Source organism: Cucurbita moschata, unplaced genomic scaffold (assembly GCF_002738365.1).
Source record: "Cucurbita moschata cultivar Rifu unplaced genomic scaffold, Cmos_1.0 Cmo_Scf00004, whole genome shotgun sequence".
NCBI classification, from domain to species: Eukaryota; Viridiplantae; Streptophyta; class Magnoliopsida; order Cucurbitales; family Cucurbitaceae; genus Cucurbita; species Cucurbita moschata.
Window position 1 is genome coordinate 2469178 of NW_019268520.1, and position 15556 is coordinate 2484733.

General features: G+C 33.6%; 2 protein-coding genes across 2 annotated transcripts; one reads left to right on the forward strand and one right to left on the reverse strand.

Moving 5' to 3' along the window:
• Positions 1–9067: 9067 nt before the first annotated feature.
• On the forward strand, positions 9068–10582 carry LOC111441919 (aspartic proteinase PCS1-like). The gene has a single exon (XM_023079110.1). It carries the CDS (start codon positions 9155–9157, stop codon positions 10424–10426), a length of 1272 nt encoding a protein of 423 aa, XP_022934878.1. The 5' UTR covers positions 9068–9154; the 3' UTR covers positions 10427–10582.
• Positions 10583–13417: 2835 nt separating this feature from the next.
• On the reverse strand, positions 13418–15410 carry LOC111441918 (putative pentatricopeptide repeat-containing protein At1g09680). Its single transcript, XM_023079109.1, has one exon. The coding sequence runs from the start codon at positions 15255–15257 to the stop codon at positions 13473–13475; it is 1785 nt and encodes a 594-aa protein (XP_022934877.1). The 5' UTR covers positions 15258–15410; the 3' UTR covers positions 13418–13472.
• Between the last annotated feature and the right edge of the window lie 146 nt (positions 15411–15556).

Consider the following 15556-nt stretch of genomic DNA (forward strand, 5'->3'; position numbering starts at 1 on the left):
TTATCCATTTGGTTTGAAAGTGATACAAATGTTGCTCAATACTTTAGCCCTAATGAATTTACAACCAAATGAATGTCCAAGATTAATGTTTTTGGAGCGGTGAACTTTATAATATCGCCTCATTCGACGGACTAGATATTACCATAAAAAAGTTAAACCATTATAACTATGTAGTGTCAATTATCATCTCAAATGTAATAAAATGTATATGATCAGATTAAATATAGCTCAACTGGTTAAGACATATACTCCTCACCATGAGATAAGAAATTGGAATCTCTTACTCTCTCTTACTCCCGCCTCCCGCCGCTAAACTAAAAAACTGTATGATAAACAAAATACGAACATGATCATAAACATTAAATCGATACAAATATATTATTATTCATAGTTTTTATTGAATCCCAAAAGCATAGCACTCACATGGACTAAATATTGAAGACCATAATCTTATAGGACATGATGAGTATCTCTCCAACATTTATCCCACCAACAATGCTCCCTTTGTGTGTATAATCATGTGAAGCTCCATTCCATTTTGTCTTCCATTTTGTGAACAACTTTAAAGGCCAAGTTACAAACGCCCGTTTTGTGTGTTTTGTTCTCAATCTTAACAAAACTTTAATTTGATTATGTTATAAATTTCCGGAGCATTAAGATGTTACAAACGAAAACTCTTAAATCGAGGGATTTCTTGAATTGAGAGATGCGTAAGATGCTATCGTTACAGGTCCTTTGACTAGTTACATTCAAGTTAAAGCGCTAGAAATGCTCTAATTCCTTCTTGTATTCCATTGGTTTCATATTTCTTCGTCAAATTCACTTGAGTTTCTCGATAATTACTTTAGAACTTCTATTTGTTCAATCCTATAGTATAAAGATATGTGCTTGAAAATAGCAGATGAATTATCAAAACGAACAATAAGTAAGTTTTCAAAATAACTCACAAATTACGCTATCAACTCTTTGAATTGATCTTTTCAATTCACTTCGACTACCTTGAAAGCAACCGTCCAATCAACACGGTGTAATTAAATGAAGAATTTAAAGATTTAGATTCATTTGACACATGAATTGGGCGACCAAAGTGGTCCAAGACAGGTACCTTAAAAAGACAAAGAACAAGTGAAGGTAGGAGCTTATCTACACTATTCATTATGGGTCCAAACTTAGGAACATTATTATCATTATCAATTTGCAACAACTAAGAGTTTTTTTTAGCGTCTTTTTAAACGCGTTTTTAAGAGTCAAAGGTATACATGAAAGTGTCTAAAATCATCTAAAACATGTAGAGTTGAGAGATTCAATGTCTTACTCTCTTGGTCGAGGCTGTATCTCTTGATTGGTTGAGTTTGTTCATATCGAAAAAAAAAAAAAAAAAAAAAATTAAGCTCGCCCTCTCCCCTTATAATAGGACAACTCACTGTAAAATCTCACGTCAGTCCGAGAAGGAAACAAAACATTCTTTATAAGAATGTGGAAGCTGACAACGATATGTAACGGGTCATAGCAGACAATATCTGCTCGCGGTGAGCTTAGACTATTACAAATGATATCAAAGCCAGTAACTGAACGATGCAAAGCACTAGTTGGAGTAGGACTAAATCCTCTCCATAGTAAACACGCTTGAAAATCGTGAGCCTAACGGCAATACGTAACGGGTCACAGCGGACAATATTTGCCAGCGGTAAGTTTGCTCTGTTACACATATGTGCTTTTTCCTTTCGTTTAGCAAGATGATAAGTCGTAAGCGCGATAAGAACAAGCTTTTTCCCGAAAAACCAGCTTTAGGACCACCAACAAATAAGAGGTATTGTCGCCACCTCAAACCGAGTTAGTGAGTCGCTTTCGGTTTAGCTTATAGTCATTGCTAATTTTTCAACAAAACAGAAAGTGAGAATCTGTTGAATAAAGGTGTAGCAAATTAATGCACAAAATAATGTTTTAATTAAGCATAATTGAAGTGATTAAAGTTAAACACGCGTTGATTATACATTATCTCAGTTTTACAATTAAAAAAAAAAAAGTATTTAAATTAAAGTTGGAAAAATATGTATACATAAAGTGAGCTATCAAAATAAATTTGAATATTATATTTATTTCCTTTTATTTGTTTGTTTGGTAAGATATTTCAATCAATGTAGCTAGTTTCAAGCTTTATGTATATAATATATATAAAGATAGAGATTGTTTCTTTAATTTAAAATATAATATTTATAATATGTATGGTTTGTAGTGTTCTAAGTCATCAATAATAGAAGACGTGCATCACATAGATTCCATAAACCATACCATATATATATATATAATACTCGATTATAACTATATTCCTACGACATTTTTTAAAGTGTGAAAATATCTTCCAAATAGATATGTTTTAAAATTATGAGACTGACACGATGTGTAACAGATCAAAATAAACAGTATTTCAAGAGTGTTTTGAAAATTAAGTAAAGATTCTATTCACCAACCTAACTCATATAAGCCTCCCAATTAAACCCAAATTTAATTTTTTTAAAGTGTAGCCTACTTTAGATTAGGTTCTAACAATATAATATATTTTCAATATATTTCAATAATGCCAAACTTCAACCTATCCAAATTTAATTAATAAAACGTCCCTCTTAGTTAGGGATGTCACAATCTACCCAATAAAAAAAAAAACGAACTCATTAAGCATTTAGGTCATTACGATTATAATAAAAATCGACTCATTCAACATTTTTCTTTAATTATTACATATTAAAAATCAAATAGACACTATACGTTAGTTTAAAAGAATTGAAAGTTACTATCTCTACCGATAAGGTAGATCTTCCTTTTCATTGACTCAATTATAAGAACTCTAAAGTTAAACGTGCTTCGCTTTGAGCAATTCTACGCTAGGTGATCTTTTGAAAAATTTCCTATGAAGGAAACATATGAGTGAGAACAAAGCATGCTAAAAGAATTGGTGTTGCTAGGTGGAGACAGTTTTTACTTTGTCGTAAATAGCTACTTAGAGTAAAAAACTATATTATACAGTAGATAGTTATATCTGGTAAAACTATATATAGTAAGTTGAACTATATATATATATATTACGTAGAACGTTGAAGATGTAATTTTCGGTACTTTCTTGTATTCTCTCTTATTGTACTTCATCGATACAAATTCTTTAGCCAATATTCTACTTGCATTTTTGTGTTCATCTAGACCGAGTCTAGACCGAGTGTGTGCGTTGTTGTGCGATCCTAACAATTATAACTCATTAGTACTTAAAATAGTTTAGGGTTGATTATTATCATGGTTATAATCAATCAAATATCATAACTTTGATTAGCTAAATCGATAACAAAACACAAAAATTAAATATGACACCCGAGTAGAAAAGTAATACATGAATGAACTGAGACCACATCTGAATGAGAGCAATCTTGAGGATAGGATGACTAAGAAAAACTGATAATGAAAGTTACGACCAATACCAACAAAGTGCACATTCCTTCTCAACAGCTTGATCATAGAAACTTCATGATTAAATGTGTTTTGTTTGAAGTTGAGTAACCTCTTAAGAATTTGCCTGAGATGCATGCGAGTGAAAATAAAGCATGTTGGATGTTGAAAAGACTCGTGTTGGTCTGTTGGGATAGTTTTCACTCTTCCAAAGTCGATCCCGAATATATTAATAAAAAAAAACGTAGGTAATTGAAACTATGTATGTATTGAATTTAAAAGTTTGAGTTCAATGAACCAAATCAAATTTCTCGAAAAGAAAATATATGAACATGTGTAGGAGTGTGATTATGGGAAAAAGGGAATAGGGTTTGTTCATAGGATGGGGATGATATTTTTAAAACAATTTTATTTTAAAGTGGACACGACAGTGGTTTTTCACAAACCTTCGAAAAATGTTTGGCATCTTTTGGAACATGTCATAAGAGTAATGTGAAGCTTTGGTCTGTTTTTATGTCATCTATTAATTACTCATCCCGTGATCCCTTTGCTCTCCTAATCCTTCCTTACTTTCTTTCCAAAATAAAATCTACAAACACGCGTAGTAAAATACTCGAGGAGAAGAAGGGTATTTCAGTAAATCGAGATCACGTTCGAATGAGAGAGTTCATGAGAATATGTAATTATTGTTAAGAAAAGCTTAATAAAATTGGCGGCGTGCACTTTGAAACAACTCTATGTTGAAAGGATTTTGTGTTGGTTTATTGGGTTCGTCTTCGTTTTCAAAAATAATTTAAGACAAGTTCGTGGTATGACCAAATTTATGAAGGATGCAAGGGAGTGTCAAAACCGTCAGATGTTGAATTTAGAATCTGGATGTGATTAGTTCGATTTGACTCAATTTGAGTGACAAACCGAAAATTCAACCATCTAGCATATCAAACAAACATGAAGAATCGAGTCAAACGGTCACATGGAGCAAATCGAACCACTCCAAACCGACAATTCAATCAATTCAGTTTGATGATTTGTCGTTTGCTTAATTCTAAGAAGGAAGTGCCTAGATCGAGTCTAGCTTGTCTGCCCACCGAAAATAAACAAGGAAAAATAGGTGAATATGCGAAGGATATTTCAAATATCAATACTGTGATATCAGTTGAAGAGGAGAACGAAACATTCCTTATAAGTTTAGAAACCTCTCCAATGGATGAGGCTAACGGCGATACATAACGGGATAAAGCGAACAATATATGCTAACAGTGGGCTTGGGCTGTTTCAAATTTATTAGAGCCAAACATCAGATGGTGTGCCAGTAAGAACGTTGAGCCTCCAAGAAATGGATTTTTGTGAGATCCGGACGTGAAAACCTCTCACTAGTATATATGTTTATACTTTTTAAAACAAGATCAAATATTTATTATTTATTATATTTACATTAATGATTTTTTTTTAACTATATAATAGAAATTTCAATTTATTAATCTTCACGTCAATGTCGAGTTCATATGAGAATACTGACGAAAATGTCGATAAAGTCACGAAAATATAAACCCGTAATGAACGTGATATTAAAAGCTACTTTATTAATAACTAAAAAAACTAAAAGTAGTAATTAATTTGTGGAAGTACAAAATCCAAAGGAAAGAAATAAAATCGTGCCTTTTCGTTTTCATAGATAACTTTATTGCATGCAAAAGAAGACGTGTGTGAGGAACCATACAAAAAACAAGTCCTTGTCATTTCTCTAGAACCATCCACACACCTACAAAATTGAGAGAGCTCAAAACTTTAGCGGACCCCGAGTTCCACTTGACCTAATTGGTTGATATTCAGATGTTTGAATCTTCATACTTCCTTTGTGGTAATAGAAAAAAGTCGTTGGATCAGAAACCGTCGGTAAAATTAAGAAATTATATGTTAGTATAACGACCTGCTTTTTATACTGAAAACAAGATCGTCACTACATGGATGACGTGACTAATACGTGTGGAAAATACCCATTAAAAATATTTTATAAAACGTGTCATGGACTTAACTTTAAAAAATAAATACCTTAGAACGACATAGTTGTAAATAGGAAAGCTGAAAAACTCTGAACTAATCTAAGGGCTACTTAAACGCTTTGGCCTTTATACAGAATGTTGGGCAGGAGAGATTTCCACACCCTTATACAGAATGTTTTGTTCCTTTTTCCAACCACTGTGAGATCTCACAATTCACTCCACTTGGAGGCTCAACGTCCTACTAGCACACCGCTCGATGTCTGACTCTGATACTATGAGATTTCACATCGGTTGGAGTGAAGAACAAAACATTTCTTATAAGGGTGTGGAAACCTCTCCCTAACATATACGTTTTAAAACTGTGAGACTATCGACGATATGTCTGTAACCCCAAGTCCACCACTAGCAGATATTATCCGCTTTAACTCCACTAACAGCTTTACAATTTTAAAAAACGTGTCTATTGAGTACTTTATAAAGAATATATATATATATATATATTTATTTATTTATTTAGGTGTAAAACCCACTAAATTTTCTTTTACAAAAAATGTGTGAAACAAGGGTTACATCTGTTCAATCTTGAACCACATTAATTTTGATGTTAACATATAATTTGTTTTCTCTCTATCTTAAATTAAACATTTATATTTAACCACAAAAATTAAAACATCCAACTAATATCTATTTTATCTTCTCCTTTATGACGACAAAAAAAAAAAAAACACGTGGCACTATTCCCTCGTCCAACCTTTTCCAAATATTCTTTTTCTTTTGTTTTTTTCCCTCTAGTTTTATAAAATATATTCTTTTTCAATTATTTATTTTATATTATAACCATCCAAACATAATTCAATAAATAATACACTAATTTTAAGCTTAAAAAAATAGTTTAATTCCTTGATTTTTATATATATTTTACAAAAGGTTCACAATTAATCTTTATTTAGTTACTCCTAAAAATTATTTTTAATAAAATCAAGATAATATTTTTAGTCAAATAAATAAATAAAGACGTATTTCTATGTAATTTCGATGCTCAAGTTCTAAATATTTAAAACGAAAAAACACAATAATAAGATTTAAATGGTTTTTATTTTTTACTGCAAAATTTGAAAAAATAAATAGAAGATTAAAAAATAAAATAAACATGAAATTCCACACATAAAAATAGACTTAAAATCTTATAGAACATAATATAAAGAAATTAATTTTGTGGTTAATATAATTACATAATTTAAATATATGTTGATATAATATAAAGTATTGATTTTGAGTTATCAAGTTTTAATAGGGCCCACCCATGAACACCACTTGGCCCCACAATATTTGTTTCCATAAATAAAAAATAATAGAAATAGAATCTCAATTTTATTTATAAAAAAAATAAAATAAAATAATCATATAAACAAATTATTTGAATTAATAAAGAAGGGGCAATGCAGCCAGAAGGGAAAGTAGACAAAAATAATAATTTTAATTCTAATAATAATAATAATAATACAAAAGAAAAAGTGGGAGAGAAATTAAAGGAAAATTTACCTATTTATTTATTTAAAAGAAAAAACATCCCTTCAATAGACTAGCTTTTATATTTATTTATTTTATATTATTTATCATTATTATTATTATTTTAGTATTTGTCTCTTTTAATTCAAAGCTTACTAAATGTTTACATCAACATATATATTAAGATTAATTTGTGGATATTTATTTGTTGCATACTAAAACAATATTAGTTATCTGAACCAAAGTTGGAAAAAATTACATTTTTGTCCATCGATTTTAATCTGACAATTTTATCCTTCATTGATCATCACTACCAGTACATATTATCCTCTTACGACTTTCCCTTCCGATTTTTTCCTTAAGGTTTTCAAACGTGTCTACCAGGGGGGTTTCCATATCCTCACAAGAAATATTTAGTTCTCCTCTTCAACTAACGTGGGATCTCACAAAAAATATATATTTTTATTCTTAAAAACATATAAAATTATTTTTTAATTATAAAATACTAAGGTAACGGTTTACGATAAAATTGACAAACGAACCAAAATGCTATTGATTATAAACTTCGTGGGTATGCTCCTTAACTATTACAAATAACATTAAAAAATTAGAGTAAATGATATTTAGAATCAAATAAACACATAAATAATCTCGTTCTCGTTTAAGTCACTTTCAATTTATTTTACTTCATCAAATACCAATACAACAACTTTAGCTAACATATCAATGTAACAAATAAAACGATACATATTAAAATCGTTTTGTTGTATTAAAAGGTTGAGCACAAAGTTCAGCAATAAAGAACACTTATTTTAGCTCGTCCAATAATTAAATTCAAGGTAGTTTTCTTTAAAAAGAATTAAATATGCGAGTCTTTAAATTTGTAAATTAATATTAATTGCAATTATAATTTGATTTGTTTTTAGTATTGAATTCAAACTTGACGAAGCTAAATAAAATATCAAATCAGTATTGATAGTCCCGGTTGGTCAATTGTCAATTTATAAATTATAAACGATACTCAACTCAATTATAATTATTTAATGATATCATTTTTTTTTTGTCGATTCTTAACACACTTAATACTACTTTATATTATTTATGTTTATCATTTAGAAGTTAAGTCAATCATTAAGTCTCTTCTAAGCTAACGAGATAATGAACACAACAGTGAACTTACTTAACACCTGGTCATTTTCTTAAATACGAATTTTATAATTTAAGTTATTTGATTTTTTTTTTAAAAAAAATGTTATTTTAGTCTTTTCATTAAACAAATGTTTGAATTATTAACTTTTAAAACGGTAACTGATATCTTATTTAACTCGAATCGATTTTATTGTTCGATTTTGTTATGTGAACTTACGATGTGAAAGTTCAACGTTCTACATATGTGCTAAATTCATTCATTCTTCTATAATCGTTCGTGCTCTCCTATTTAACCAACAAGAAATATCGAGTAAGAGTTTACCTTAATTCAACCCACTTAAATCTTAGCCTGTGCAATTATTCTCCCGATTCCCTATCAATTGAATTATATGTTTGTAGGTTAGCATGGCAATAAATTATATATTTACGAAAACAATAATTAAAAATTACTTTTAGTCTATAAATTTATTTGAAAGTAATAATTTAATTTTTAAATTTTGGTTAGTTTCAATAACATAGTCCATGCTAATCTCGACTTGAAAAAAATCTAAAAAATTAAATATTAAAATTTATAATTAAACTTTAGTATATAAAAAATTAAAAGACAAGTTTAAATTTTAAAATTTTATAACTTTTAAAAGCGTTTTATTTATTTATTATTTAAATGCTTAAAATTTTAATTTTAATTCGAAATTATTAATCTTAAATACAAATCTATTGAAACTGAGTGGACTAAATTCATAAAATTTAAAAAAAGTAAATTAATGGAATTTAATGGAAGAAACATTATTTGTTTTACCAAAAATAAATAAATAAATAAATAAAATAAAAGTATGTGTGTCTGTAAACTAATAGATGTTAACAAGTCTCCAAAGAAAACGCGTCTCTCCTTTTCCCCATTTTTGGCCTTCTTTTTTGGTGCTTTTATGCCCACCCTCTCCTCTTTCTCTCTCCTCTCCTCTGTTCTCTCTCTCTCTATATATATATGTATATATATGTAATCCTTCCCCAACCTCTGCACTTCACCAATCCCACCAAAACCCATCAAAAAACCCACCATGCTTCTCTCTCTCTTCTATCTCTCTCTACTCTCTCTCTCCTTCTCCCACTCCCATTCTCTCTCCCTCTCCTTCCCTCTTTCTCTCTCTAAACGCCCCTCCCCTGTTTCTTCCTCTGTTTCTCCTCTCTTCTCTTCTCTCTCCGCCTACGGCTCCGTCAAGCTCCCCTTCAAATACTCCACCGCCCTTGTCGTTTCTCTTCCTATTGGAACGCCGCCGCAGCCCACGGACTTGGTTTTGGACACCGGCAGCCAGCTTTCTTGGATTCAATGTCACCGGAAAGTTCATAAGAAATTGCTCAAGCCCAAAACGACGTCGTTCGACCCTTCTCTCTCCTCCTCTTTCTCTCTCCTCCCTTGTAATCATCCTCTCTGCAAACCCAGAATTCCTGATTTTACCCTTCCCACTTCTTGTGACCAAAATCGCCTCTGTCACTACTCCTACTTCTACGCTGATGGTACCTTGGCTGAGGGTAATCTCGTAAGAGAAAAATTCACCTTCTCAAATTCCCGTACTACCCCTCCTGTCATCCTTGGCTGTGCTCAAGCCTCCACTGAAAACAGGGGTATTTTGGGAATGAATACTGGACGTCTCTCCTTCGTCTCCCAAGCTAAAATCTCCAAATTCTCCTACTGCGTTCCCGGTCGAACTGGACCGGATTCAACCGGGTTGTTCTACCTTGGAGACAACCCGAATTCTGCCAATTTCAAATATATATCCTTGTTGACTTTCCCCAAAAGTCAACGCTCCCCGAATCTCGATCCACTGGCGTACACCCTCCCATTGAAGGGCATAAAAATAGCCGGGAACCGTCTCAATATCTCATCGGCCGTTTTCAAACCGGACAGGAGTGGGTCCGGTCAAACCATGATTGACTCCGGTTCGGACCTCACTTACCTAGTGGACGAAGCGTACGAGAAGGTTAAAGAAGAGATAGTCAAATTAGTGGGGCCCTTAATGAAGAAAGGGTACGAATACGCCGCCGTGGCCGACATGTGTTTCAACGACGGCGAGACGGCGGAGGTGGGTCGGAGGATTCGCGACATGTCGTTCGAGTTTGAGAATGGGGTGGAGATTTCGGTGGGGAAAGGAGAGGGGGTTTTGACGGAAGTGGAAAAAGGAGTGAAGTGTGTGGGGTTTGGACGGTCGGGAAGGCTTGGAATTGCGAGTAACATAATCGGAACCGTCCATCAGAAGAACACGTGGATAGAATATGATTTGGCCAATAGGAGAATAGGTTTTGGTGGAGCCGACTGTAGCAGATTGAAGTGATGATGGACGATGGAGATTTCTACACGTGTTAGGGTTTGTGGAGGGTTCTAGAAGATGCTTGTATAATCATCATATTTTATTGAGTTGTGTGTATATAAATATGTGTGTATAGTTTCATACTTCATATAATATAACAAAAATTTGTTCCTCAGACTACTTATAATAAGGTTATAATATAAGGTTTATTAATGAAAAATATGATTTAATTAGACATAATAAGGTTATAATATAAGGTTTATTAATGAACAATATGATTTAATTTGGGTGGGAAGCAAAAGACATCTTAGTGTTCAAAATTAATTCTGATCCTATCTGCCGACCTAAACAAATCCCACAAAAGAATTAAAAAATAATAAAAATTAATAGATATATTTAAAAAAATAATAAATTAATAAACCATTAACTTGAATTATTCCCGACACACACATGATTAGATATGTTGGGGTTCTTGCTCCATGTTTACGTTTGACACGTGGCACTTCCTAACATATTTCCTTCCATTCACTTCTTTTTAGGTTTTTTATTTACTTTTTTAAAGTGTTATGTGTTTCTATTTATGCATCAATTTTTTCGTGGATTAAAACAAAAAAACAAAGTTACTTCTTTTTTTTACTCTTACTTTTACCGTGGTCAAAAGAATTACCATGAGTGAGATGATCCAGAGGAATCGGGACAATATAAGAACAAGATTGAAGCGAGGAAAGTTTATAGCAAGCGACAAAATTCACTTCGAAATATTTATAAATTTTTATTTTTTAAAATTTTAAAATATCATAGAGACAGAGGGTGGACAATGTTTTTTTTTTTTTTAATTATTTATATAATGTTTTTAGTTTGTATTGGATTAAGATATTACGTCCATATTCGAGTTAGAACGAAGATTGTGAATGAAGGTGTATGAAGTCGAAAACTCGAACAGTACAAACAACTATTTCTACTGAACAAAATCACGTATCTTATACCTAAAGCAGATATAATATGAAATCGTTCGGTGAAGACCACTTCTTCCTTAACAATATAATGAAACTCGAATCCTTAGTCGATGACAGATCGAGTCACATCATTGGTATATGTATTGACATAGGATGGAGCGCATCTAAAACAATAATTAAATGTGAATTTGATGATGAAGTAGAAGAAAATTAAATGGATTGTATGGAAGGGCAGCTGGAAAATGGGTGAGGATGGGTAAGCAGCGACAGCGACAACGACAGGGAAAGTGGTTCTGGAGAATCCAACCAACCAACGAACAACTCGACCAACACTGTGTATTGCGTTACAGGTTAATATTATTCTATGTCCTTTCAAATTTCCACTTTTAATCTCTCATTTTAATTCACCTTTAAATTTCAATTGAGTGACGAATCTATTATTATTATTATTTTTTTTTTTTAGGAGGAATATTCTTGATAATAGTTATTTTTGTGTTTGGTTAAATAGAGCGCCAGACAATTGTTCTTCTTGATTTGTCATCGTTCAAAAAGTGGGATAATTGATGGTGTGTAGAATATGTTAAGTTAGATATGATGACCTCGATATTCCTTTGCATCCCCTATAACATAGTCACATTACCTACGTTCTTCGTTTCTTAAGAGTGAATAATATTCCTACCGAACAAAACATGTCTTTCCAACATTTTTTGTCTTCATTCACGTGCATCCTAGAAAAAGATCACCCAGTATAGAATTACTCAAAGTAAAACACAGTAATCATGGAGTTTGTACGATTGAACCACCGAAAAAGAAAGTGCATCTTGTTGGTACAAGTAATAACTTAGTCATTTTATCTCAAGATGGCTCTCATTTAAAGGTGGTATTAGTTCATTCATGCACCTCTCGTTTGCTCGGGTATATATAGATATGGATATAGAAGATATTTTTTTTTTAGGATTGGGACACATTCCCCAAAAAAAGCAAGTAGGGTAAAAAGAAGAGGGTTTTGGGGTTGTTTGAATTTGTAGGGTAATGGGTATGAAAATGGGAAGACTTCGCCGTCTTGTTTGAAATATGTCTCTAAACAGTGCACATTTCTTTTAGTTTTGGTCCCCAAATGAGTGTCATGACAGCCTGTTTGTTGCCTCTTCCTTTCGGCTTTGCCCTTTAGTGCTCGCCCACTTTATTTCCAGGTTTTGGAGGGAAGCTGCAACGACTTTTCCCCCTCCCCTTCCATATTACAGCTGCAAACCCAAAGTCAAACCGATCGAACCAAACCCGCTTCATATCTCTAAACTATCTTTGCCAACCGAGTCGAATTGGCTTTGGTAGGAAGCTACTATCGAAAAAACCGAACTAGTCGAACTAAATTGACTTCATATCTCCAAACTATCTTTGCCAACTGATTTGGATCGATTTTGGTCGAGTTGTAAGTTTAAAAACGAAAGAAGTAAAATGTATTTTTTAAGTTTGGGCGAGGTTTTCAAAAACATTCCTAAAAAGTAGATAAGAGAACAAAGAAATCACGTGTAGAGATAGTGTTTAGAAGCTTGATTTTCAAAAATTAAAAACTAAAACAACTTTTGAAAAATGATTCTATATTATCCTCGAGATTTGTTTAAGAGAAAAATGACGTGACATATAACTTAGCGATTAGATTGGTGAAAATATTTTTATGTTAAAGACGCTCATTATAATTTATTCTCAATAATTGTATTGAACCATTTTTCAAAATTTGTGGACTAGAGTATGATTTTTAAACATATAAAATTGTCTTTACCTTTATGCCGTTGAATTTCATTCATATTCTTAACTGCTAATTACGGTACGATGCTATGCAATTTGATCACATACTGCTTAACTGATCTATACTTGAAAGAGAAAGATGCAGGTACATAACGCCTTAACTGATCTATACTTGAAAGAGAAAGATGCAGGTACATAACGCCTTAACTGATCTATACTTGAAAGAGAAAGATGCAGGTACATAACGTGTTTGATTCTAGTCGAGCAGACACATTTAGATATCTCCATCGTGCTAACTTTCTATATAGAGAAGTAAGTAATGCAATGATCAACCGAAAGACAAGTTTGAATTCCGCAACATACCTTCATTACCTCTTTCGACGATCCTTTAATGATTTATCGTATTCACCGACTAAAGAAGTATAATACGCGTAGTCTACTACGAGCCCTTTCTCATTTCTGAGGTGAAGGAAATCTTCAGCTCTTCCACTCTTACAGTGCCCTTCCAACAGAATATTGTATGTAATATCATCAGGAGTTACTCCTAAGTTAAGCATTGCTTCCAACAGCATATTGGCATTCTTCATCTGTCCTTGCTTGCAAAGCCCATTCATAAGCACATTGTAAGTTATCACACCAGGATTATGCCCATTTCTCTGCATCTCTTTCAGCAGCTTAAACCCCGTCTTAACATCGCCGTTCTTGCAATACCCGTCGATCACCATAGTATACGTCGCGTCGTCGGGTTTCATCCCAGCTTCCTTCATCTCCCTCAAGGTCCTCTCTGCATCCATCACCCTTCCATCTCTACACAAACCTGAGATAATGGCTGTGAATGCTACATTATCAAGAACAACCCCTTCTTCATTCATCCCTTTCCTAATCTCCATGGCTGATTCTATATCTCCCTCTTTGCAGTAACCATCTATGAGTGTTGTGTAAGTGATTTTATCTGGTTTCATCCTCACCATTTTCATTTCATCAACTAGCTTCCTAGCTTTACTAACATCCCCAACTTTGCAGAGGCCATTTATGAGTGTGTTATACATAACTAAATCTGGTTTCACTCCCATGGCTAACATTTGCTGATAAGTGTTCATGGCTGAGTCAATTCGTCCGCTCCTGCATTGCCCATCAATCAAAGCAGTGAATGTAACGTCGTTTGCCCTCAATCCTCTCTGACGCATTTCGTCGAACAGTTGTTCTGCATCATCTACCTTACCTTGCTTGCATAACCCATGAATCAGAACACTGTAAGTGTAAACATCAGGATGTATTCTATTCTCTTCCATGGCTTTCTTCAACCTAAAACACTCATCTAAATTTCGGGATTTACAGAGCCCATTAATCAAGGTATTGAAACTAACAGCTGTGGGACGAAAACCCCTCTTCCCAATTTCATCGAAGATCAACCTGGCATCTCTAATGCTTCCCTGTTTACAGAACTTATTAATCAAAATGTTGAAATACTTTACTTTAGGTGGGAACCCAGAATCCAAAATTTCCAGATAAAACGTCCAAATCGTAACAGGGGAGTTTGAATTCATCATTTTATCAAGTAAGTACTCACATCCACGAAACGGGATTTGAAAATTTCTCTTCCTGACCAACCTGAAACACTGAATCGCATCGGAGATGAACCCAGAATCCGAATACGCAATCATCAAAGCATCAAATACAAAATTCGAACAACGCGTATCTGTAATTTCAAGAATCGCGGCGAAGATCGAAGCCGCCGAGTCCTTACCTTTGCGGGAGACGAGAAATCGGACGATCGATTGTGATTCTTCGAACATTTGATGGACGCAGAGGAAATTAGCCATAGCGCAGTAGGATTGGAGAGTGTGGCGAAAGGTGGGGACAGAAGAGAGCCAATTGAAGAAGGAGAAGAGAGAGACAGGGGAGAGAGAGAAGGGGTTATGGTTAATGAGGTCGATGAAATGGTGGGGTTTGAAGGAAGGGAGGAGCCGCCGAAGAGAAGAGGCGAGAGGCTTTGTTTCGACGTTGTTGATGGCTGTGGAGACGGCGGCGAGTACAGGATCAGCTGCCGCCGCCGGAGGCAGTGGGGAGTGCCATGTGGAGTAGCGGAAGGAAGGTTTGGAGGGGAGGGAATTGGAGAAATTGGAGAGTTTGAATGTGGAATTGGCGGCCATGGATGTGATTCGATGAGGCCGGCGAGCGCCATTAGAGGAAGAACATAATTTCACCAGCGAGCAGTGACTGAAAATGGCATACTTCTAATTCTCTCATTTTATACTCTCATGCTTTCAAATTTCCCACCATATTTTCTTTCCCCAAAAACACTTTTTTTCTTCCCTTCCTAACAAAAGTGTTCTTCAAGCCCTTCCTAATAAAAGTGTTCTTCAAGCCCACATGACTAATGTCCCGAGCGGTTTAATTGTTAAAGATGTTAATTACCATTTCAAAAGTCAGTGGTTCGATCTCCTGCTCT

Coding starts and splice junctions, on each gene's coding strand:
- LOC111441919 (XM_023079110.1), top strand. CDS start 9,155: ATGCTTCTCTCTCTCTTCTATCTCTCTCTACTCTCTCTCTCCTTCTCC.
- LOC111441918 (XM_023079109.1), bottom strand. CDS start 15,257: ATGGCCGCCAATTCCACATTCAAACTCTCCAATTTCTCCAATTCCCTC.